Here is a 27,534-nt window from a genome sequence, read left to right on the forward strand (position 1 = left end):
ACCATCACATCCCTTCTCTCAGTCTGTTAATCTTAAGGTCAAGTGATGGCTATGTGGTGTTTTTATACATTATGAAAGGAAGAAGCTGTCACTGTGTATGATTGCCAATGTGACAACTCTTCAACAGAGACTAAATAATGTAGAAAAAAAGCAACCAAATGTCTCTGTGAATGTCCTTCATCAATAATGTAATCAATTTAAACAAAAAAAATAGCGATTGGTTTTATGTATAACATGAAAAACAAAACTGATCAAACAACAAACTACAACCACTGAAACACAGGCATGTACAGAATGAGAAAGGATCCAACATGTTCATCATGTTACCTGCATGGCGCCTGTCACTTCTCTCAAGGGCATGTCCAACAGTTTATTTCCGACGGTGAGAATTTTTTCCCTTGTCCTTCCCTCTTCAACATGTTCAATTCACAGAGAAACAAATTTTGCCAAAATAGATTTGACCTTGATTTTCGTCTTTGTAAAAACAAATTTGAAATTTTTTTACAATTTTCGAAATTATAGACTCTTGTAAAATTATGATATTTTAACCCTTTTAAAGATAAAGATGGTTACACACATAATTTTGAAGATTATAACTTATAAATTTTTAATATTCACTATGAATTTTTTGTTCGATTCCCTCTGTGTCCTTTCCATGTTTCTTCTGAGGAAAGAAACCGACCTTTCCCTATAGCCATATAGCAATGCCAATGGTGATTGTGATAAGAGAAAATGTACATGATGTGTAAGCAAACAAAAAAAAGAATTAAGAAACATTTGGGCACACAAATATAACTTGTATAAATAAATCACGAACATAAAGAAAAAGGGGCAAAATTTATAAGGAATAAAGAAAAATGGCTATCAAATTTGAGAATGTAGAATTGAATTGCCAATTCCATTCATACCCTCATAAATGACCCGCATCGTTTGATTGTTCCACTTTGTATATATTTCTATATTAGAACTTTCAATCTTTATTGTAGGAGAAGACTGATTCTACAGTGAAAGAACAAAATGATTCTCCAATAACAGTACCAAATGACTCTGCAATAAAACCACCAACTGACTCACCAATAAAAGCACCTACTGACTCACCAATAAAAACACCAACTGAGGGGTCAATAAAAGCACCAACTGACTCGCCAATAAAACCACCAGCGGACCTCCAAATGAAAGCACCAACTGAGGTGCTAGTAAAAGCACCAACAGACTTGCCAATGAAAGCACCAACTGAAACGTCAATAAAAGCACCAACTGAGGTGCCGATAAAAGACCCCACTGAGGCACCAATAAAAGACCCAACTGACCAAGAAGTGGTCAGAATAAAAAAGGTACTTGTAAAATTAGATATTATTTCATTAGTATATATTTGTATTGTTTTTTTTATATTATAAATTATATTCTGTCATGACTTTTGATTCATGTTGAATTTTGGGTACTGTGGATTCATTTATTTTCGTGGGTATCAATTTTTGTGTATTCCACAAAGCTTGCATTTTTGGGATTTTTTATTTCATGGTTTTGCCAATCTCCGCAAACAACAGTACAAAGTTTAAGTCTATAGAAAATTTGTAATTCGTTAGATATTTGAATTCGTGGTTAACTTGTAACCATAACCCATGAAAATTGTTACTTAAGAATTGAATGCTTCATTGGGATGTAAAAACGTTGACTGAAGTACATTTTGTACGAAGCGTGGAAGCACTTAATTCTAAAAATGTGCGCAAGGTGAACGTTTTTACACCCTATGAAGTTACTATAAGAAGCATTCAATACTTATAACTACATTTTTTAGCTAGGATCATGAAAACACAAATTTTATCGTTTTTTTTAATTTAATTTACCTGTGCACTTTATTGTGGAACCACGGGTTATCATGAATGAAAAGTTTTATTGTGAAATGCAATTGCTTAAGGGATAACATGTGATGCACAGTTAGCCAATCAGAATAACATATAATAATGAAACATACATCTAATTTAATTATTAACGAATAATAATGACTCCACAGTATCAATTTTTTCCCTGGATTTCAAATCAAAACCACAAAACTTTTATACATTTTAAAAGCAGGGTTAATATTCATATTTCTTAAACATGTTCTTTATCACTAAACTAGTATATATTTGTTTAGGGGCCAGCTGAAGGACGCCTCGGGTGCAGGAATTTCTCTCTACATTGAAGACCTGTTGGTGACCTTCTGCTGTTGTCTTTCCATGGTCAGGTTGTTGTCTCTTTGACACATTCCCAATTTCCATTTTCAATTTTTGTCTTGTCCTGAGTATGTATAACGATGCAGGATGATAAGCAGCCATCCATTGTTATCATCATCATTTTACTGAAAATATGGGCAAAAAAACAGTTAGATTCATAGCAATTTTCTCGATCCTCCTCCTTCTCATTATGTTCAAGCTCTTGTTTATTTTTATCATATTATACTACAGGAGTCAAATGAAAGCTTGGAGAAATCTTCAGAGGATCAGGGGGTTGATACAATTAAGAAGGTAAGACATTTTTTGTTTTAAAGTTTATTTATAGATCCACATGTTATACATAATTTTAATCCCAATCTTGAACTTTCCTTAAAAACGCAAATCAAAAATGTTTCAAGGATTTATTATGACAGAATTTCATGAACTAGAAGAGACTGAATTATTACATTACAATACTGTTTGGCTTTTTAAATATTTTGATATGAGCATCACTGATGAGTCTTATGTTGACCAAATGTGCATCAGGTGTACTAGATTATAATCCTGGTACCTTTGATAACTGTTTATGATAAATTTGTTGTTGTAATGCTGTCTAGTTGAAAACAATTTTTTTTATAATTTCATATTTTATGAGTTTATGAGTATAAAGTGAATATATATACTATATCATAGTATTTCACTATAAACGTGTCATAGCCATAATAGATATCAGGATTATAATTTTTGTACGCCAAACACATGCGTCTTGTCAGATCCACTAGGGATGCTCAAATAAAAAAAATCAAAAGATTAAAGTATGAGGCTTAAAATATTCTTTTTCAATTTAAATATGTTCACTACAAATATAAAACAATTTTGAGTAAACTGTTAATTATTATGCCATTTGGAAACAACCCTAACTCCATGTAGAATGCTCAAATGGTATATTGATGCCATGAATCGTGAACATTTTTGTCCTACAGATGGACGATGGGAACTGTAACTTTGAGATGAAGAACAGCAATAAATGTGCTGGTCCTTTTTTTTGTGTTTTTTTTTTTTTTTGCTGTGCTTGTTCTGACTTTGCGCCATGGATGTTTGCCCCATACAGTCAGAGCCCAGACATAAACAAGTCGATTTCTGTTTTTGACTTGAAGAAGTCAAAACATGTATTTATTATAAAAATGTGTTTTCAATTTTAGATTTATCTAAGTCACAAAATGACAGACTTGTTTAGGTCTATTTATGTTGATGAAAAAACTTAACTTGACTTGGTGGCCAAAGTACACCACCTATGACAGCAAAAACCTGTCTGAGAGTTCACAAGGACTTGAGCTATCTATATTTAATTATCTAATTGAACATCTTTACTAAACACAGATGTTTTACCTCATTAAGTGTGGATCCAGGTGGTTGCATTGTAAGGTTAATTAACATGATTCTCCCATTTTTTAGCCTCTCATTCATATTTTTCTTTAGAAGACAAAGCATTGGCTTACAATGTTGTCATTATTTGATTTAGATGCATGACCTTTTTATAAATATAGGTGCGTCTTGAAGTTAACCAATTTTGGTACCTTATCGACTTGTAGGAGTCGATATTTACAACTTTTTGATTCTGGTCAATCATTTCTTGCTTAACAGTATTTGACTTACTAAAGTCGTATTTTGTCTTGCATTAAAGGGAGACAAATCCTAAAACTTACAAATTTAGACCCCTATGAGTCAAAAGCAGATTCAGACTTATTTATGTCTGAGCTCTGACTGCCATATATCATTGTTTTTGTTTTTCATTTCAGTGACATATAATATATACTATATTTGTAGGAACCACAAGACCATGCCAATATAAACAAGTCAGGTACCAGTGAGAAGTCAGGATCGGGTCAACAGAGTCAGGTATTTTAAAACCAGTTTTTTTAGTTTGTATAATGTGGCATTCCCTGAGCAGACAACAGGACATTTTGAAATATTTTGTGTTAATATTTGTTAATTTATGACTTAAGGCAAGAAAACTGGCATGCCTTGTCAGTTTTGTCCTACTGAATTGATGTCGAGAACATGTTACTTGCATTTGTGTAAATAATATAATTTACTACAGCTGTGTTCAGGTGTTAATACCCAGTCAGATTGCATTGAAATTATAATCAATTGTGATATATACCATGTATACAATCTCTAACCATATCATGCCTATATCACCTAGTTTATCACTGTGAAAATGTGTTACTGTGACAGAGCTCCAGATAAGAATTCACAAATTGGGTTTTTTACCCACCATTTTCTTATATAATTGGGTGATAAAGTTTTTTAATTGCATTATCAATTCCAATTCACCCCTCATGTTAATATCAAATTGGGTTTTTCACCACCAAGCTCCTGAATGTATTGGGTTTTTTCATTAACACAATATTGAATATTTAGGCAATATCAACCCCAGATTTTTTTCCATCTTAAATATGTTTCTTTCTTTGTTTAGCTGTTTTATTTGGTTTAGGGTTAGGGTTAGGGTTATTTGCTAGCTGTTTTATTTGGTTTATTCACTGGGGAGCAATTGTAGGTTTAATTTGTGTCCCGTTCTAAACCTTCTGCCAGTTTTGTATTTTCTCACAAAAACGGATATGTGTATTAACAGGCACTCGTCTTACACCTTTATATAATAAATTCTGAGACCAGTGCCTGTGTGTGTATTCATTAATTAACCGTAAAATAAAATTAAAAAAAATACTCTAATTATACTTGAATGATTTTGGTTTATTCAATTTATATAAATCTGGGTTTAGTTGTCTTTAATTAGAACTTTTGGTTTTTCATGCTTTATCATGTCATAATTGATTTGGCCTTTCACTTTTTCCAACTGATTTCGTTTTTGACGAAACCCCGTGTTTATTAGCAATGTTCTCGTTAGAAGGTACGCACACACACCCGTGCTTTCGATGGACGCTTCCTAAAACACTGGCTGAGTCTTGTTATCATAACTTTCCCTCAGCTTTTCAAAAGAAGCAGAAAACATGCTTCTGTTTAATATTTTTACCGGACATTCACTTTCGTTTTAATTCAATGTATGTTATGATAAATCTCGAGCAATGCAAAAAATGTTTTCAAAAACGTGTACCTATTGAGCAACGGAAAACTCCAACAGGGACCCATTTCAGCTACATGATGCAGGGATCTATTTTTAGAACGAAAGGAAATTTCCAATTATAAATATTATAAACATAGATTTACGCGACGACTGTAAACAGATAAGCATACCTGTCAACTGACCCGGATTCTGCGGGTGTGACCCGAGATTTTCACAATTCTAAGGGATCACCCGGATCACCCGCCGGGTCATTGAAATAACCTGGGAATTCCGAAATTGTCCCGATTTCACCCGTATTTCTTAGCCTTGAGATTGATTTTCATAAGTTATATTCCTTTGAAATACCGGCAAATTCTTAATTCTTCCATGAACAGGCAGTTCGTCTAGCTATGTAAACCGTCAAATTAAGTGACCCATTAAGTGCATGGCTTCACTTGACAGCTTTGGTGTCAAACACACTGTTAATTAACACCAATTACCTTAGCTTTAGGTCGTAAATAAATTGCCCTGTTGTTTTACAAAGATATTTCAACTAAGAGTTACTTCCCCTTATTTGTCACCATTCAAAATTATTCCTTATATTTACGTTTTATGGGTGAAAAAGATTAAATCATAATAATATAAAATTCAAATACATATTGAAAAATAACTTTTCATTATTTTTATACCTTTATACAATTTTTAAAAAAAAGTTGAAAATTATTTTTTATATTTATACTTCCTTTAACTGTATTACTATATTTTATCATAGTCTAATTTCCTTGTCAATTGAGAGATGAATGTTCATACATGTAAAACCTCTACATGGTATGTTTAAATTTTAAAATTACATTTGAAAAATAAAGTTTAGATGATGACAAAAAGTAAAAGACATAAGACTGTGATACATAAGTTTATAAAAATCTTTAAAAGTGTAATGAAATAATAATAAATAAGATTTAAAATGACTTAACCAAGTGAGCATGCATTGATGTTTTGGTATCTTTGATATACATTATAAGAAAATGTACCATAAATACTGAAATTCAGCTCGAAAAAGTTCGTACGCGTTATGACCTGATATTTGATTCTTCAATGCAGGTCATGACCTGCATTGTCATCGTCACAGGTTTGCAGGTATGGATAAGGGTAAATAACGCAAACAGTAGCCAATTAAAGGGTTGAGAACTCATGGTTTGGGCATATAATTGGGTTTTCCTTTGAAATAATTGGGTTATCATGGTTATTGAACCCTGCAATGGGCAATTGCATTGGGCTTTTTATTATTTTTATTGCGTGATCACGCAAATACGCAGCTTATCTGGAGCTCTGCTGTGAAAACTCCAGCAAAACTTATGATTGGAAGAGATTTGAAAACAAGGATGAATCTTTTAAGACCGAACATTGAAAACCAAGTTCAAACTAAACAGGAGGAAATGTGTGACCGTAGAAAAACTTACCAACGTGAATTTAATGATGGACAATCAGTTGTAGTCCGTGATTACCGGAACAAAAATAAATGGACACCAGGGACGATATCAACGAAAACTGGACCTGTGTCGTATCAAGTACAAATCGATCCTACAACAATATGGAGGAGACATGCCGATCAAATTATCGATTCAAACATCGTGTATATCGTTTGAATCGATAATTTGATCGGCATGTCTCCTCCATATTGTTGTAGGATCGATTTGTAGTATGAATTACAGCTGTAGTATGAATTTTATTTATGAAGTCATTTAAAGTGCATGTTTGCTAAATTTCTAAATACTTCATTTGGAATAGTTATATGAGTTGCAGCATAAAAAAATCACCATACACTACTCTCTCAAAATATAAAACTATATAATTACTCAGCTATTATCTTTTTAATTTGACTTGTACAAATAAAATTTATATTTCAAGACAGTGTATGGTTATTCTTTATGTATTTGTAGAAACCACAAGACCATGCCAATATTATCAAGTCAGGTACCAGTGAGAAGTCAGGATCGGGTCAACAGAGTCAGGTATTTTAAAACAAGTTGATGTTTTTTTAGTTTGCATAATGTGGCATACCCTGAGCAGACGACAGGAAATTGAAATATTTTGTGTTATTATTTGTTAATTCATGATTTTTATGCCCCACCTACGATAGTAGAGGGGCATTATGTTTTCTGGTCTGTGCGTTGGTTAAAGTTTTTGGTCAAGGTAGTTTTTGATGAAGTTGAAGCTCAATCAACTTGAAACTTAGTACACATGTGCCCAATGATATGATTTTTCTAATTTTAATGCTAAATTAAAGTTTTGACCCTAATTTCACGGTCCACTATGTCCACTGAACATAGAAAATGATAGTGTGAAGTTCAGGTTAAAGTTTTGGTTAAAGTTTTTGGTCAAGGAAGGTTTTGATGAAGTTGAAGTCACATTAACTTGAAATGTTAAAAAGAAAAACTGCTGGTCCTCACTACTAGATGTACTGTTTCTATAACAAAATACCAAAATTGTGTCTGTTCTTTGCAAATTTTATAGGTCAAATCCTTTGGACCACCCCTTTGCAAGTTTTGTAGGTCAAATCCTTTGGACCACCCCTTTTCGAGAACTCTGTCTAGCTCTGTCTGACATGGTGATGAAATTTTTATTTAAGAAATAGTTCATGGTCGTGATGGAAGCAATAGATTGTTGGAAATTTACACATGGCCTGGGTGGTGATATTCAAATTTTATCCTTAGCGTTATACATGTAATAAGAATAACAGTTCTTTTGTCTTTTTTTAATGGCACTTTTTAAATAAATAAAATCGGCAAAGGGTCTGCAAATAGGTTCAAATACATGTAGATTTACTCGGGAAGTATATTGTAACAGCCATTATTATGTATATCTCTGAGTCTGCGCTAATTATAGACGTATCGAGAATTTTATCACAGTGTTGTATTTAAAGCGAAAGAAGCACGTCATATTAGAATTTAGCATATTTACAGTTTAGTGTATTGATGCCAATTAAGAAAAATATGCCACTTTACCTTGTATTGTTACTTTAACATTGGGTTGTGAGGGGACATGGAAATATTACGCATTAACCCATTCTGTCTTGTTACTGTTAGCGCTCTCATGTGTACAATTATATCCAGAATTTTATGAAATTTATATCAATAATCTCAGCATGCTAAGACAAGTTAGAAAATCAGTGCTGATTAACTATTTTGGAAAGAGTAATTCCCCTTGGAAATAATAATATTAATAGTCGAATCCGACGTAAAACCAGAATACAATGATTTTGTCCAGATACGGTGAAAGTCTCTGGACTTTATTTGTTATTCATGGTACCAAATTTCATGGGTTGGGTCAAACTCAATGTAATGGATATTTGATTTTAAAATTCTTTTGACAAAGTCAGCATACCTTCCCATAGAAAATTTGTAATTCATTCAAGACCATTTTTATTTGTGTTTCATATGTACCCATGAAATCTTCCAATGAAAGTTAACAATCCAAAGAAGTACTATAAAAGGCAAGTTAAACATGTTTGTCCATTACAATATAATTTAATTTTGGATGTAACACGTCTTCTGATTGGCTGATGTTATTTTGTTATGAGCCCATAGACATAATTTAGTCATGTGACCGTGACGTCATAAACGTTTTTTCATGGTTTTCTACGGTTTAAAATGGAATTTAGAATTAAATTATAAGAAATGACTGTAATATTTTTTCTGTCTATTCGAAATAACATAAAAAATGTGGTGCACACTGTTAAATAACTCGCTACAGGCGTTATTCAGTGTGCACCAACTTTTTAATGTTATTTCTTCGTAGACAGAAAAAATATTACAGTCATTCCTTAAGTATATCTAAGGTTAATTTCATGTTAACATGTTTTCATCCTTATATGCATGAAATAATTGCAGTTGGACATTAAACACCAATTTCATTATCATAATTACATGTATTATAACCCAGTAGAAATTGATATTAATATATTTTTTTGGGAGGGGGGAGGCAGAGGGTTGTTTAAATTGAAAATGATGGAAAATTAATGATGACTGTAACTTATTTTCCATGTGATTATTTTCATTAAAAAATTGACCGATAAAACAGCACTAAATTTAATCAGTCAAATTTCTTGATATTCACAGAAGGATCATGGAAAATCACCAACCATTAAGACTGTGTCTAGTTTAAAAATGCCGAGAAAAAGAGGGAAAAGAATCAGACCAGGTCAAAGAAAGCGCAGAGAGGCTGCGAAGGCAGCTGAAGCTGCTACAAATTCAAAGCCTCAAACGAAAGAAAACAAAAGCACACTGGTAGATACCTCTAAAAAAGCAGACCCAAAGTTTGGGAGTTTTAAAAAAAAAAGATTTCAGGAGAGCTCTGCAGGACGCCGTGCTCGAAGATTGAGACAGGCTGCTCGTGCAGTAGCTGCAGCAGCTAATAGACCAAATTTTAGTTCAGGTTTTCCTTCCATGCAACAGAATTTTGCTCATCGGCCATTTGGACCAAATGACCCTTTTCAAATGAATCCGAGGGACATGATGATGGGACCAATGAATCCTGATAACAACACTCAAAATAGAGGAGTTTTTAGAGAAGGGTTTGATTTTGGACAACGACAGAATGATTTCATGAATGAACCTTATAACGCTAGATTTGAAAATACTGAAATGAGAAGAGAGCACCCTAACTTCCATCATGATGAAGAGGAATTTATGAGAAGACGTCGTGATGTCATGTTTAATGAAGAAAGGGAAAGGATGAGAGGAGGGTTTGATGAACAGCAAGATTTCATGAGGAGACCTTTTGATATTGATGAAGTTGAACGCAGGCAAATGATGAGAGAACACGCTAACTTTTCTATGGGAAGACCTAATGACATGCATCATAGACATATGGAAGTGATGGATCAAGGTCCAAACTTTGAACCGGACCATAGAGATTTTTACATGGGCCCATTAGCAGAAAAAGGGAACAGACAGGGTTTCGGAGTTGGTCCTGTTCTTATGGAAGACAATGAAGTCATTCCATGTAGAGCTCTGGCTAACTTCAGAAACGATCCGAATGATTTTAGAAAGGACTTTTCATCGATGGAAGATGACCGATTATTTAATGCCTTTGGATTTGATAGGCATGATAGGAGTTTTGGTCAAGAGAGGAGAAGGATGACCAATGAAGATGATTTTGAACGAGATAAATTTGTAAAGGACACTTTTAGAGGAAGAAATATGATGGAAGATTTTCCTTCTCGAGAGTTTGATCGGATGGATGAGGAAAAAAGAAATAAATTTGTGAAGGATACTCTCAGAGGAAGGAATGTAACAGAAGATCATCCTTCTCGGGAGTTTGATTTGAGGGATGATTCGAAACGTGACAGATTTGTGAAGGACACTTTGAGAGGAAAGAATGTAATGGAAGACTTTCCTTCTCGAGAATTCAATTGGAGGGACGAGGAAGAACGTAATCGCAGAATAGACTATCCAGAAAGGGAGGAATTTGATGTGGGAAAAGGTAGACCCTTTCAACGCAAGCTTGAAAAGTGTCCCATTCCAGGGTGCTTTATTGAGTGCAATGATCTGTACTATCATGCATCTCAAAAACATATACCGGGCATATTTAAAACGGTGGAAGATTCTGATAAAATCAGTCAAGCAAATGTAACCCCAACTCGTGTTGCAGCCCTTCGTGCTTTGAAAATGGCCATTCTTGGACCTCAAAGTTCATTCAATGCCTTAATGGATCTTGTCAATGGTATAGGTATTGATGTCTCAAAAAATGAAGAGTTGTCCTCCTGTCATTGGGCCATGGTGGAAATTTGCCAAGATCAAGATTGGAAGGTACCTGACCGATTCAGTTTAAATCCAATCAATTCTCCTGGTGGTCTGATCCACTGGAGACCTATACTGATTTTGATCAGCTTATTAGATGAAAAGAGACGTACGAGCATACTTTCTGCATTTCCTCCAGCAGGAAAGTCGTCTATGGATCGTCCCACTTCAGATCTTTTTAAAAATTCATCTAACAAACCAAAAGAACTTCTGCAGTCTGAAATGTTTTCGAAAAATAGCTCCCAATCACAGTCAAAGAATAGTAATCGCCATTTAAGAAATTTGCAAGCAAGAAGGACTAATCTCTCAGAAAATTCAAAAAATTCCCAAGACACTTTGCAGAACACTAATAACCAAAGATTGAATCCTTCAGATACAAATTTTAAGAGGAAAAGAAACAGAGTTCGCAATAGAAATAGGCAGAGAAGTGGGAAATTTTATCAACCATCTTCAAATGTAAACAATAGTAGTCATGACGATGGAGCTGATTCATTCGGCTCTTATTCTCAAGGTAACCTTGACACTAACTATCAAATGGGACTTAGAGATTCAGAAACAATGTCTATAAATAGTAGTCCTCAGGCTAGAGAAAGAAAAATAAGGTCATTATTTGACAGTGAAGTCCAATATTCCAGATCAGGAAACACTTCACAAAACAGGAACTTTGAGATTACAAATAACATAGGACCAGACCATACTTCAATGTCTCAAAATTTTAATCAGATAAGGTATCAGAGAGGTACCTTTAATGAAGACTTTCAAACTGAAAACATCAGAAGACAACAAGGTCTTGGATTTACTGAAAATATATCAGTAGGATCAATGGGTGTGTCCTCAATGTCCTCTCTGACTAGACAAATGGATCGGTCATTTGAGGGGTCATTAGGTCACAACACTGGCAATGCTGGGTTCAATTCTTTGGATGGGATGCAGTGGGGTCAAGGATTAGATTATCATGATCAGTTCCAAGGAAACATTCCAAATCAACAGATGTGGTCAGGGAATGGCAATAGTCGCCAATTTCCTGGTTATTAGAAAAATGTTAACGTTAACATTGATATTGTACATAATGTATATATAATGAAAATTGTTTTGATGGAATCTAATGTAGATTGTTTAAGATATCATATATTTGGAAATTTTCATGTCCAATGTTTGTGGATATTCTACTACACAAACATTGCACTACCTATTTGAAATGCAATAAAGGCATGGTTGATTATTAAGAACAAGGGGAAGATTTTACTGCCCCTTCTGATGCTCATACCATGAACATAACCTGATGTGAAAAAATCCTGATAAATGATATCCGATTGGAAGAAAGGAACTCATATTTAAAGGTGGTACAAAACAATACATTATACAGGGAGATAACTCGGTAAAAATCAGTTGAGGTTAATATCCATGTTCTATTGTAAAGGAAATATTAAGATTTTCAATGATGAAATTAGTGTTTTTTAAACTACTATATATCCAAGTTTTTTTTTCTAATAAAATGCTGTTCAAGTTTTTTGAAGTTTAATATTTTTGTCAAAGGGTCAAAGTAAATTTTATATTAGTGAAAATTTTATGAAATTTAAAGAAGCCAAATTATTTTAAGTCAAAGTGTTTAGTACCACCTTAACTGATTTTTAATACATGAATGTTAGTTGTTTTAAAAGTAGTGTGTTAGAAAAGTTCACAATCAAGTTATAGAGTAAAAGTTCTTGTTTAAAGTTGAGATTATTGTTATCAGATCAAATTTATTTAATGTCTTCAATATGATGAATTTTAATAACACTACAGGGAGATAACTCTGTAAAAATCAGATGAACTTTTTATTCACATTCTATTTTTAAGGGAATGTTAAGCTTTTCAATGATCAAAATTAGTGTTTTTGAAACTTTTATTTATCCGAGGAATTTTTTTCCAATATAGTGTGCGGTTCAAGTTTAAAAAAAAAATATTATTGGCAAAGAGTCAAAATAATTTTTGTCGAGCCTGTAACTTTTGTTGCAGAAAGCTCGACATAAGAATAGTGATCCGGTGGCGGCGGCGGCGGCGGCGGCGGCGGTGTTAGCTCACTTCTTAAAAGCTTTATATTTCAGAAGGTGGAAGACCTGGATGCTTCATACTTTGTATATAGATGCTTCATGTTATGAAGTTTCCGTCAGTGACATGTCCAATGTCCTTGACCTCATTTTCATGGTTCAGTAACCACTTGAAAAAAAAGTTCAAATTTTTTGTAATGTTGAATTCTCTCTTATTTTAAGTAGTAGGATAACTATATTTGGTATGTGCGTACCTTGCAAGGTCCTCATGTCTGTCAGACAGTTTTCACTTGACCTCGACCTCATTTCATGGATCAGTGATCAAGGTTAAGTTTTGGTGGTCAAGTCCATATCTCAGATACTATAAGCAATAGGGCTAGTATATTCGGTGTATGGAAGGACTGTAAGGTGTACATGTCCAACTGGCAGGTGTCATCTGACCTTGACCTCATTTTCATGGTTCAGTGGTTATAGTTAAATTTTTGTGTTTTGGTCTGTTTTTCTCATACTATATGCAATAGGTCTACTATATTTGTTGTATGGAATGATGGTAAGGTGTTCATGTCTAGCGGGCAGATGTCATCTGACCTTGACCTCATTTTCATGGTTCAGTGGTCAAAGTTAACTTTTTGAGTTTTGGTCTTTTTATCTAATACTGTATGCCATAGGTCAACTATATTTGGTGTATGGAAATATTTTATGATCTTTATGTCAGTCGCGCAGGTTTTATTTGACGGTGACCTCATTTTCACGGTTCATTGCACAGTGTTAAGTTTTTGTGTTTTGGTCTATTTTTCTTAAACTATAAGTAATGTGTCAACTATATATGTTGTATAGAAGCATTGTTAGCTGTACATGTCTGCCTGGCATGGTTCATCTGACCTTGACCTCATTTTCAAGGTTCATTGGTCTTTGTTTAGTTATCTTGGTTAATGTTAAGTTTATGAGACAGTTGTAATAAAACTAAGCTTTATACTTAGGACTATCAACATAATATCAATGATTAGTATAGAAGGCGAAACATTTCAGCGTGTGCACTCTTGTTTAGTTAAAATTTTATGAAATTTAAACGAGCCAAATTAATTTAGATCCAGCTGTTTGGTACCACCTAATCTGTTTTTAAAACATGTAAATTAGTTGTTTTAAAAGTAATTTGTTAAAGAAATGCATTTGTTAACTATCAAGTTATTAAGTAAAAGTAGTTCGTGTTTGACATTGAGGTTACTTTTATCAATTTTAGTCAACATGATGAATTTTAATTAATTTATTGTAATTAATGTTATTTTTTTAGAACATGTCCTATTTTTTAATCGTAAAGCTTTCCTTAATATATTTTTTCACTTCCAATCTTTGTGTCATGAACTAAAACAATTATCATGATTGACAATAAACAGTGTGATGTGTGTATCGTCAAACTTCGGTCATAAATCATGTAAACTGTGAAAGTTGTAAGCATCATTCATCTTGACAGTTGCCATATTTGTGTATAGCGTGGAGTATTTACGCCTTCGTTAAAAATTAAACAGGACACTTTGATTTGATAATTTCACACACTAAGTTTCATAGCTGAACCCGTTCTCAACACCATATGAATAGTTTAACACTACTGATGTGATAAATTTAACCTATTTCATACGAGGACTTGGAAATGATGATGAATTCAACAAGAGGAATTCAGAAAGGAATCATTTTAATAACAAACTTGAGAAGGATTGACTGGTTTACACAAATGAAATAGAAAGGTTGACCTTGTTTCACAAAGGATATATGTCAAGGTTAGCCTGATTCACTCAAGGAATTGGAAAGACGGGAAAATATCAAAGATTCAACCGACTTCTTAAGAGCATATGGAACACATGCTTTCATTGACGGATCCAGTTTAAAAGATAACTGAAGGCAATATTTTAAAGGATTCAATAACTGGTACTAGGTATATATGGATAACTTCTTAAGGATCTGTCTTGAAAGACCACTTTTTTTGTAAGAGGACTGTTTATTAGCAAATGTTGGGGTAGAAATAAGCATGCTTCGATTCTATATGCCAAAAGCTTGCTTATTTATGCTTTTGAAGGAATTTAATAAGCAGCAATTGCGTCTTAAGGCCCAGACCGTGTTGGGCCTAAAAAAAAATGCAAAATAGTTTTCATGTTTTCGTTTTTATAGAACATACCACAGTTTAAGGCAGGCTAAAATGATTTTGTTGTCAACTGCTGAATAAAGTATCTTATTTTTACTCCTGACATGATTAAACAGGTCACATGGGACATTTGCACAAAGGAACGTAAACATTAGCCAGAACTTGATTCTTCTGAAATGACCAATGGACAAATGGGTTTCTTCTGAATCAGTATGGCAGATGTCGTATGCCGTTATGTCATTGATAAGACACTCCCATATTACAATGAAGGTGGTCTTTCAAGATGGCTCACATTATAAAATGTTTTTCAATAATAAACTCATCATAGATACCAGGACTAAATTTGAACAATCGCTTAATTGTTGTGGCACTCTAGATAATCTCAATGATCTTGAAAATGTATTTCCATATCACAATTTTAAATCTTAATCGGAAATCGAATAATGGGTGGGTGAACCATCTGTCACATTAAAGATAATTTGTAAGCACACGTAAAAGTTAGACACATATAAAACTCATTACTGTGCTGGCATTCTCTGGCAAAATGATGGCAACACTAGTACTGCAAATTCATAAGTTTTTCTTGGGTACCAAATTTCGTGGATTAAAGAAAACTTGTACGCTTGTGGATATTTAAAATTTATGGTTTAGCCATATTCGGATTACAAGTTTATAGAAAATGTGTACTTCCTTGAACATTTGAAATTGGGATTTACCAGTGCCCTCAAATTTCACAAATTTGGTATCCAAAGAATTATAATGGATCCACTGAAACACTAGTAGGATTCTGTTCATTACCGTTGAGCTTTAGGGAATCTTAGCACTGTGTGTAAGCTGATACCTTGCAAATTTGGTGTGTCTTAAAAAAAACATTTAACACTTTCACTATAACCGTAACGACATGACTATTTTACCACAAGATTACGCCAATGAGTAAAAAGTGGCAATATGATATATCGGGTCAAACTTGTTCTTCATTTGGAAATCAAGTGCACAATGTCACTTCAATTTGGGAGGAAGCATACATTTACTTGAATCAGTATTATGACTTGATATAATTGGTTGATGTATGGCCATGTTTGGGACTGATGGCCTGTTAGCTTTACCATGGGTCTGTCTTCTTTGACTGGACTTATGGAGTGAGCGTTTGAGGGTTCATTAGGTCACAACACAGGCATTGAATCAGTATTATGGTTTGAAATAAATGGTTGATTCATGGTCGTACTTGAGACTAATGGCATGATAGCTATACGAAGGGTCTGTCATCGCTGACTAAACAAATGGATTGATAATTGGTTGGTACATGGCTGTGCTCGCTATTCGGTGTGAGTAACAGCTCTGTTTTGAAGACTGTACTTTTTGATTTATAATTGTTAACTTTTTAAACATTGTGACTTGGATGTCAGAGTTGTCGCATTGGCACTTATACCACATCTTCTTATTTATATCACTTCACTCAACAACTGAATAATGCAGAAGTTCATTGATATGAAATAGCTATATAGCTAGAGGTTGCAGTAACTTCAAATATCTATTCACAAAAGAGTGTAATAGCCGCTGTGATAGCCTCAGCTAGTTTTATAAGTTTCCCTATTTATAGTAAGGCTACAATTTAGCTAAGATGGTCTCTTATAAGTGCTTGGCAAAACAAAAAAAAAAACCTCGTCAAAGGAGGTTCAATACAGGTTCTCTATTAGCAACTATAATAACAAACAAAAATGTTGATGTGATGAAACCGGAGATAGCTTGGACAATGAGATACAAGAACATGTCTCTTTTGAATAATCGGCAGAAACAGTATACTTCATAAGCTGTTAGATTTTTTCTTTAACCGTGGGGTTGGGGTGGGGAGGAAACATGTTAACCTGACAGCTGCAATCAGTTATGAGTATAGCTCATTGAAATACCGGTCCTCAGTGGTCAAGTGATCTAGGAAGGTCAGATCACTTAAGCAGTTTGTTCAATATGAGTTCTTTGCATCAGTCTTCAGTCGTAATCGACTCATTGCCTAAAAATCAAACATGTTAGTTGAAAATTGCTTGTCAATTTTTTTTGCGTTCCATTTAAATGTAAATGCGTCATAATAATAACAGCACAAGTGAAATTTTAAATTACAGTAAAAAGTGTTAGCATTGTTTACAAAAAAATTACTGGTATGTATGTCACACTCTGGATATTTATTTGTACCTTGATGCATGATGGTTAGACATGTGTTATTACTTTAGAACACTTAAGTAGAGATTTGAAATGTATTGCTTAAATATCAAAAATGTGAAATTTATGTTTCAGCCAATCATGATTGAGTCATTGAAAAAGGAGTTAACTTTATTTGACCTTGTCTCAGATTGTGACCAATGGCAAGACAGAATAGCTGTGGTTTATGATGATAGACAGATGACAGTAACAATGACATATAACCAAGTTATGATAATAGCTGGGAAGGTAGGTTTCAATAATTTAAAGGACTATGAAACGAGTGACTGATGAAAAATAATGTTTATCCAATTCTTGAACCAATGCATGTATAAATCATAAACTTAGTCTTCTGTGTACGATTTTATCATTTTTTACGCAAATATATCGTAAAATCGTCAATTTTTTTCTCTCTGTCTGTAAGGATTTAACAAATATGGCAGCTTATTAAATGCTGTGTTTTGACTCTGAAGTTTTTGGATTTTCACCTTTTAGTAAACAATCAACAAAAAAGCATGGATATAGAGCACGTGTTTAACATATATTTACAAACAGATAATAGTTTATTTCAGTGACAGATCCATGCATATTGTGATCACCGGATTTTTCGAGAAGGTTCACGCTAAGTTCACTTTGCATATGGAAAATATGTCGGCGACTTGCTTCCTGTAAGCAAGCAATTAAAAAAGTAAACTTCTTCTAATGGTCAACAAATTGAAGAATTTTCTTTAGAAAAAAGTACATGTACATAATTTTAATAATGAAAACTATCCATTTGGTTATAAAAAACATATGCATCATTTTTTTTAATTTGAGGTTTCATATGACTTTAAATGCCAAAAATGGTAGTGTAGACATATTTTCATCAAAGATGTGAAAACTGTGTCTTTGTTTTGTAAATCATGCAGACACTTAAAGTAGGTTGTTATTAGTTATAGGGACATACATGTACAGTTTCCATCTTTGAAAATAACAATGTCTGTCTGGTTAAGCGCATAATTGAAAACTTGGAATTTTTGTATTTTTTGCAGAGGATCAAAGTGAATAGTTTGTCAAATTTAATGAAAATTATACATGCAAAATTAATTTTAGTCAAGGTATTTTTGTACCACTTTTAAACTTCATGATCTTTTGTTTTCTAAACATTACATTGTAGATAAGCAGTTTGATTGGAGTCCAAACAGAACCACCAGATGTCATTGGTCTGTGCTTAGAACCAAATCAGTTTGTTCCTGCTGTTCTAATAGGGTAAGTCTTAAAGGGAAAATTCACGATTTTTTACTTATGGTTTAAATATGTTCATTATGACATAATATATATATTCACAAAGTTTTATCGCTATATGTGCAGTAATAAAGGAGAAATTCAATAATTAATGAAAAAATATCAACTACTTCCTGTAGGTCGTGACGTTTTCTCCTGATTTTTGCATGCCGGGATTTAAAATACAATCATTAAAAGTCTTGGTTTTTAATCATATTTTAACGTAATCGTAAGTGCGCCGATGACGTATGCTTTATCTAATAACCATCCGATAATAAGAAGATAAAACGCACAGACGTTCAATTGTACTCATTCGTGATATAAATTATCTATGTTAAACGTATATATTCGAATTATTTTTGTAGACAACACAAAAAGTTATAAATTTATTTTTAATAAATGCATTTTCGGACTGATAAGGTGAACAAATTAAAGTACAATAATCTGTAAAGACAATATGTTGGTGTACTATTATTGACCTTTTACTATCTCTGCTATGGCTAGGTTTATACAATGTGTGTATTCACGGTTCTGTGGCAATACTCGTAGATGGCTTGTTGAAAGGTAAATTGTTATTTGCACTTCGGTATTTAACCACGCCTCTAGGGCACACCTTGCCAGGTGTGACTGTCTATTCGGATCAGTGGTAGCATTTAATACACACATGAAAAATACATATTCAAGTTGGTGACAAATAAAAATTGGTCGCCGTGGAATTATTTAATTATATTTGGTGCTATTATTTATTTGAATTCAAATAAGTTAATTTACTAAGAAATACACAATTTTCGGTTAAAGACGGGAAACTTAATTCATATGTCAGAATGAAATGATATACAAGTCTTGTCCTTGATTTATGTCTCATAAAAAAGGGGGACTTAGAAATTAGAAATAGCTTTACTAAATCATTTTTATTTGTCTTTATTAGGCGAAAAAATGTACGAGAACACTTACATTTAGACTTTTGAAAGCCATGTATTAATTAATATATGAAACTATCTGAAGATAACTCTACCGAAGCGGAATATAATATGTACGAATAAAGAAAAAAATATTTTTGTAATGGAATCGAAAAATTACGAATAGATATTCTTTTCAAGTGTGATAAACGTCAACCAAATTTATTCATAATCGGGAACGTCCTTATTAAAATCTGAGACAACTATAATAATCGTCGTCTCCCAACGTATATATATACTTAAATAATTATTTGATCAACGATGTTTAAAATTAAAAGACAACGAATTTAATGTTATCTTTCCCTATTTTTGAATGTTATTATAAGTCTGTTCAACTTGCAAGAATACCCCTAAAGCGGACAAATATCCGACAAGCAGTTTATTCTTTAAATTGCTGTCATTGAATATCAAGAAAGAAAATAAATCCCGAAATTGATACTCAATAGTTTTCCTAGAAAATATTCACATTCCTTGGGGATTATTAGTGTACGTCCAGTTGCATATATTTTACATGAATGTTGGAACAATTGTGATGATGACGAATTTCGTCCTTTATTCGAGAACAATTTAATTGATATATAAATCTGTGAGTTTACTATGTTCTTAACTTCGATGAACCAAAGCAAGTTATAAATTGACCTGTATTTAAATCAAATTGTTTCTTTTTTTTCTTCTTCTTCTTTTGGTATACAATAGTCTATCGAATTCGTTGATTACATACTGTTGGCATACGTGGACTAGTCTATTTACAAAACTTTTACCACAATTTACACAAAATGTATGTTTCTTTCTTATGTTCAATGTATACATGTATACATATTTTAAATAGCGCTACTGACTATAGTTCCGTAACTTTCTACCAGGCGTATGTATACACGAATCGTCGACAAGTGCGCACATTTTTTTAGATCAATAATTCTGGTATGTTCCAATCTGTCCTAAACTATTGACAACGAGTATATATTACATTTTCCCAAATTAACCCTTGGAAAAATAAGTAAATAGATTTGTATTTCTTCAATTATTTTTTTTTGTATTTTTTTTTTTTTATAAATAATATTCTTTACACCAGAAATGTTATTTATAAACAAGCGTATGAGTTCAGTAATGACTAGTATATTATATCACTTTCGGACACGCAAGACAAAAATGTATATTATACATGCACCTGATAGTTCAAAATGGAAAGTTATAAGTAACGGTCGTGTACACTGATCAATACCTACAGAAGTGAAACGATGCATGAACTTGCAAGCCCGCCGGACAGGAAATCGATTGAATACCTGGACGTGTCACCTTACACCCCTTCCAATACCTTTGGGAGTAATACCTTTAGCCATGCTGGTGATAAGATGAGGGAAGATCCGAATTTATTTAAATAAAGTTTATTACTTGAAAGAATTATGAACGAATTAGATTTTCGAAAACAATTTCCACGGAACACTTATTTATCATTTTATGATTTGAACTTTGACTTTTTAACTAATTACAATATTATCAGTTTAAAAATAACAGACTATATGGTTATTTAAAAATATAAGACCATTTTCCGTATCAAGTTAGTCAGTCAGATAAAACAACCGTACGATTGACAAGATATCGACACGCAATTACGACTACATCGTTTACTGTAGTTTTGTTCCTTTGTGGTTTATTGACATATCGTGATTTTTCATCGGAGAAGGTGACAAGATGGCGGAGAGTAGAGAACTGATACTCAAAATTTAAAATCAATGGTGATCTCTTATTTAGCGGAATAAAACTTTAATATCTATAAATTTGAGCATTTTTATACAGAATGGACATAATATCAATTTTTGATTTTTTTGCGAAGTTTCCCTTTAATACAACGGACCATGTGAACACAATTTAACTTAAATAAGTCTGAATACCGTGGACCATGCAAATAAGATTGAAATGGAAATGCAATATATTTATCTCCTCTTTATCAATGGGAGCTATGTTTCAATGACTATATCTATTTATCTCTCAAATGAATTGGATTTAAGCAATTATTGACAATATAAAAAAGAAGATGTGGTATTATTGCCAATTGCAATGAGACAACTCTCCACAAGAGGCCAAAATGACACAGAAATTAACAATTATAGGTCACTGTATGGCCATTAACAATGAGTAAAGCCCATACCACATGGTCAGCTATAAAAGGCCCCGAAATGACAATGTAAAACAATTCAAACTAGAAAACTAACGGACTTATTTATGTAAAAAAATTAATGAAAAATAACAAACGACAACCACTAAATTACAGGCTCCTGACATGAGACAGGCACATGTATATACATACATAATGTGGCCAGGATAAACATGTTAGTGGATGCCAACCCTCCCCTAACAGTGGTATAACAGTACAACACATGCAACATAAGAACAAACTATAAAAATCAGTTGAAAAAGGCTTAACTCATCAGATGGACAAAAAGACAAATGCCTTTTACAATGAGAAAACCCCATAACTTATTGTTAACTATAACCCACAACTGTTCACTCTCAAAGCTAGCATGCTTAACCACATATAAAAAAGAAGATGTGGTATGATTTCCAATGAGACAACTCTCCACAAGAGACCAAAATGACACAGAAATAAACAACTATAGGTCACCGTACGGCCTTCAACAATGAGCAAAGCCCATACCGTATAGTCATCTTTAAGCCCTGAAATGATCACAAGACCATTTGATACTAGGAAGCATGATTGTGAATATATAATGGATAAGATATATTTAAGATTATGTTGTAGTAACGTTTGATAATATATAATGGATAAAGATATATTTAAGGTTATGTTGTAGTAACGTTTGATAATCTTTTGTACTGTAGAGTTTTGAAGAGTGGCAATGCCTTCCTGAATTTCACTGCGAGTAGCATAGGGTTTTTACAGAATGTGTTAGAACAACTGAAAGTCAATATTCTGTTTATTCAGTCTTCTAATTTGAAAGTAAGTAGATTCATTGTACTACACTGTATAAAACAATTTAAAAAAAAATAATTTTGATTTCAGTAAATACCAAAAGCTTAACTTTAATATGATTTAGTGGAATGCTATTTGTCTGAACCTTTTGTCAAGTTAAAATGAAATAAATGAAGTAAATATTCACGCTTTCTTCAGTATACACAATTTGTTGACTTTTTCTAGATCTAGGTGTACATGGTCTAACAACAAAAACAACAACAAAAAATCTAGTATGTTAGGAATGATTTGTTTTGCCTCACTTGTTAATATATTTTATCTAATCATCGGTCCAATTTTCGAGAGATAGGTTTTTAATTAGATTGAAATTTATCATGCATGGAATTAAATGAATGAAGAATCTTCATTCATAGAAACAAGTTAGCATTTTCTAGTTTGTTTATAATTTTTATTTCACGAGTATTCCATACAACTTTTTAGGCTTTAGAACTGCTTCTCTTTCAACATGTTCAATACAATACTGAGATTATCCATAGTGATATATTACAAGATCTTGACATTGTATTAGTAAAGCTAAACAGACCACAACTTCCGAAGACAGAGAGAACATACCTGGCATACTGCATCACAACATCTGGTACCACTGGTACACCAAAGATTGTCAAAGTACCTCACAGTTGTATTGTTCCTAATATTTTATATCAAAGGTAAGGGACTATTCCATTTAATAAATATGGGAGGGTAAGGAAGGAAGATTTAGTTTTTAATATGGGTCATTTATGCAATCATTATTGTAAATTCAGATCGATATATTGTGAGTTTTTATGCCCCACCTACGATAGTAGAGGGGCATTATGTTTTCTGGTCTGTGCATCCGTTCGTCCGTCCGTCCGTCCGTCCGTCCGTCTGTCCAGCTTCAGGTTAAAGTTTTTGGTCAAGGTAGTTTTTGATGAAGGTGAAGTCCAATCGACTTCAAACTTAGTATACATGTTCCCTATGATATGATCTTTTTAATTTTAATGCCAAATAAGAGGGTTTACCCCAATTTCACGGTCCACTTAACATGGAAAATGATAGTGCGAGTGGGGCATTCGTGTACTGGGGACACATTCTTGTTTTAAATGCAAATCATGCTACTCTGTGAGTATAGCAATAATAGGAACTACCATTATGATATAGGATACAAATATCTGTATGCAGATTTTCCCAAAATCACAATAATTTATTTTGCATTGTTGACCATTTTTTTCAATAAATTTCCACGATAGATACACATAATATATATAATTTCCAAATTTTACAGTAGATAAAGGAAGTGTACTGATAATTGTGGAATTTTGGAAGTCCCTCCTGCTCTACCCCATTCATGGATAAATATGTTATGGAATAGGTCTAAAAGTTCTCAAACAGATCTTGATGCACACATATTTAGAATAGGTCTAGAAGTTGTCAAACAGATCTTGAAGCACACATATTTTTCCTAAGACTGGTAACTAAAGTGGTACTTACAATCTGTCAATCATTCTCTCCCTAACCTTTTTTTACCCTACCTCTGAAGAATTATTTGAAGGACAGGGATACAGTTTGTTTCTGTTCATCCATTCTTTAAAATGCTGTCACAATTTTCTCAGGTATTACGTATACACATCTGAGCTTCCAGGAATTTTGTGTATATTTGTCTTGAAAATTAAAATACAAGAAATATTTGCTGCTTTTTATTAAGCGAACAATTAACAATCATTGTTGTTCTTCAATATAAAGAGATGTTAACTTAAGGTCATTGAGACATAACTTAAACAAGACAATCAAATAAAAAAACTAAAGCATTCAAATTTAATTTAAGAATAGAATGAAAACAGCAACCCGACCAAAGAGCAGAAAACAGCTGAAAGCCACCATTGGGTCTTCAACACAGCGAGAAAATCCTGCGCCTGTAGGACTACATATATAGTCTTAGACTAAAGTTATGGCTACCGTATATACAATCACATCCATACCAGGTTTCAGCCACACATTGGCATAATGTTTAGATAAGTTGAACAGGAATTTATCAGACCACAGCAGACTATACATTCACTTATACAACATTACTTGTTAAAAAAACATTAAGAAATTTTTAAAAAGTTAAAAGAAACAAAACGGTTTATAATTATATATAAAAAACGGCAAACTTAAAATAATGGTTGTCATTCATTTCAGGAGTTCTTTTAGAATCAGCCAAGAAGACGTTGTATTTTTGTCATCACCTTTAACCTTTGACCCAAGTATTGTAGACATATTTGTGACCTTGAGTAGTGGATCATGTTTACTGATGACATCAGATGCTATGAAAGCTGTGCCAAATAAGTTACTATGGTTACTGACAAAATATCATGTCAGTGTTATGCAGGTTTGTTTTGTGTGTTGCATTTCAATTTTACTGTAGATTCATTATTATTCATTGGATACTAATTTTTTTTGGATTTTGTGATTACCTGGGAAAAATCCAATGTCCAACTAATTACAAATTTTCTGTAGCAATGTAAGCAGACTTTGGCAAAACTATGAACATGATGAAATCGAGTATCCACGAGAATAAAAAAAATTCCTAGATCCACAAAAAATTGGTACAATTGCACCAACAAAAATAAATGAATCCATAGTATTTTTACTGAGGTTCTTTTAATTAATTTGTGTTAATTCAGAAATTAGTAATGTAATACTCAATATAAATGATGCTATTAAAATTTAAAGTATAATAATAACTAGATGTAGGTATAATTGCCATTAAGGTCAAGTTACAGTAAATGGGCTATGTCACAGATTTCAGTAAAATTTGGCATACAACTCTGGCCCGATGAACTTCAACTGAAAATCGAAAAATAATGCATTGATCTCAATTATCATTTAAAATATTACTGATTGAATTCTTACAAAATGGGTGAACATTTGTATAGAAAGCACATAAAATCGGCGAAAAACCTTCAAATTTGTCTTAAAATCGCCAAATCTCTAATTCTACTCCATAGATTTTTTTTTTTAAACTATATGTTGTTGATACATAAATTTCCCTTATAATGATGCAAAATAAAGATAGGGTCACCGACTTCGTTTTTACAGTATACATCATTCAAAGTTGCGTTCTTTGTGAAAAATCCAACAAAACGTCGAAATAATCGTAACGTTACCGCGTTGCAGTCCGTAAAACGTTGATTTTTGACGTTTTGCACTACCAACAAGGTAACAAATTGATTATTAGACAAAAAACGAAGTTGGTGACCCTATGATTATTTTATATCATTAAAACAGAAATTTATGTGTCAACAATATATAGTTTTTTAAGAAAAATCTATGGAGTAGAATTAGAGATTTGGCGATTTTAAGACAAATTTTAGAAGATTTTATGTGCTTTCTATACAAATATTCACCTATATTAAAAGAAATCAATCTGCAATATTTCAGATAATAAAAGAGATAAATGTATTATTTTTTTGATTTTCAGTTGTAGTTCAACGAGCCAAGGTTCTATGCAAAATTTTAGCAAAATCTGCGACATAGCCCATTTACTGTTCCTTGACCTAAAGTCAGCTATCTAACAGAGTCCAAATGGAATGGTATTCAGCATTTATAGCTAGGTCACTGCATGATCTTCAACAATGAGCAAAAACCATACATGCTCATCAGTAATTTTTATGGTAGAATGATTACTGAAAACTTTTCAAAATTACAGAAAATTTGATAGATTGTTACTGATTGTGTCAAAAGGGGGTTGGCATCTATGTAGCAATGTTTAATCACACTGACTTTCCATATCCTAGAATTGTGAAACTGACAGTATTCCCCTTTACTGTATATCTATATAGAAGAAAGACACAAAGTCAAGAAACATTAAAAATATTCTTTACTAGCTGGACATGTAAAATTCTGTGACAAAAAGAGAATAAACGTATGGTTCCTTTATGTTATAAAGATTTAGTCAGGAAATAATTTGTAGTAAAAGAAGGGTATTTTAAGAGGGAAATAAACAACATATTATTTTTACAACATTTCACTTTCTATTTACAGTGTACACCAACCTTACTTAGCAGATTCAGAGATCTTCAAACCTCACTTCTCTCTGAATATTCACCATTAAGAGTTATTGGTTTGGGAGGAGAACAATTTCCACCACTTTCTTACCTTCGACATTGGAGAGCTCCTGGAAACAGGACTAAATTCTACAACTTATATGGTATCACTGAAGTATCCTGTTGGTCCTCTATCTATGAGGTGACAGAATCAGATTTTAGGTATTTTGATTTGCATGTACTTGTAACTTCAATAATTTGTTTTAGTCCGGCTGATTGGTGAAAAAATTGTGGGTTTGATGATAAAAGCACCAAATTTTGCATGGTAGTAGTTCTGGGTATTTCAAAACATATTAGCTATGGACCCACCTTGCAATTTCAATATGGCGGCTTTTTCCAAGATGGCCGCCATAAAATATCAAAATCTGAATATATAACTTATATAAGGTCAGTTTCAGGTCCAAATTTGGCGTGACAGTAGTGAGAGGTGTTTCAAAAAGTAAAGACTATGAATACATCTTGCAATTTCAATATGGCGGCTTTTTCCAAGATGGCCGCCATGAAAAATCAAAATCAGCAAATATCACTTATACATGTTGAAATTCGGGATGTGAGTAGTCCTGGATTATTGGTACAAAGTTAAAATTTCAAAATGGCAACTTTTTCCAAGATGGCCACCATATAATATCAAAATCAACACATATACATTAACACTAAGTGTCCTTTGCTACACGCCAGATTTTTATACTTAAGCAAAGCATCATTGACTCTCTCAATCTTAAAAGATTTGTGAAGAAATTATAGAAAATCGTAACTGCGGTACCCTTCTTGCAGAAATATAGCCTGTAGATACTGGCGTTTTACCAATATCTTAACTAGAATGAAAACTTCTCGACTCAAACCGCTTCTTTATG

At 32.9% G+C, this 27,534-nt stretch overlaps 1 protein-coding gene across 5 annotated transcripts in view; it reads left to right on the forward strand.

Moving 5' to 3' along the window:
- Positions 1-27,534, forward strand: part of LOC139486504 (beta-alanine-activating enzyme-like) — a 54,102-nt gene that overhangs the window by 1,315 nt on the left and 25,253 nt on the right. The window contains exons 3-12 of one of the 5 annotated variants that reach the window (XM_071271404.1): positions 987-1,334; positions 2,448-2,507; positions 4,023-4,094; positions 7,200-7,271; positions 17,517-17,669; positions 18,577-18,668; positions 22,484-22,601; positions 23,055-23,281; positions 24,774-24,963; positions 26,619-26,842. In XM_071271404.1, the coding sequence (XP_071127505.1) occupies positions 987-1,334; positions 2,448-2,507; positions 4,023-4,094; positions 7,200-7,271; positions 17,517-17,669; positions 18,577-18,668; positions 22,484-22,601; positions 23,055-23,281; positions 24,774-24,963; positions 26,619-26,842 (1,556 nt within the window). Of the gene's footprint in view, positions 1-986; positions 1,335-2,447; positions 2,508-4,022; positions 4,095-7,199; positions 7,272-9,377; positions 13,043-14,138; positions 15,021-17,516; positions 17,670-18,576; positions 18,669-22,483; positions 22,602-23,054; positions 23,282-24,773; positions 24,964-26,618; positions 26,843-27,534 lie in introns of those variants that run through there. The other 4 variants (XM_071271405.1, XM_071271406.1, XM_071271407.1 and 1 more) reach the window with 4 other exon arrangements.

This window comes from Mytilus edulis, chromosome 8, assembly GCF_963676685.1.
Source record: "Mytilus edulis chromosome 8, xbMytEdul2.2, whole genome shotgun sequence".
In the NCBI taxonomy this organism is placed as follows: domain Eukaryota; kingdom Metazoa; phylum Mollusca; class Bivalvia; order Mytilida; family Mytilidae; genus Mytilus; species Mytilus edulis.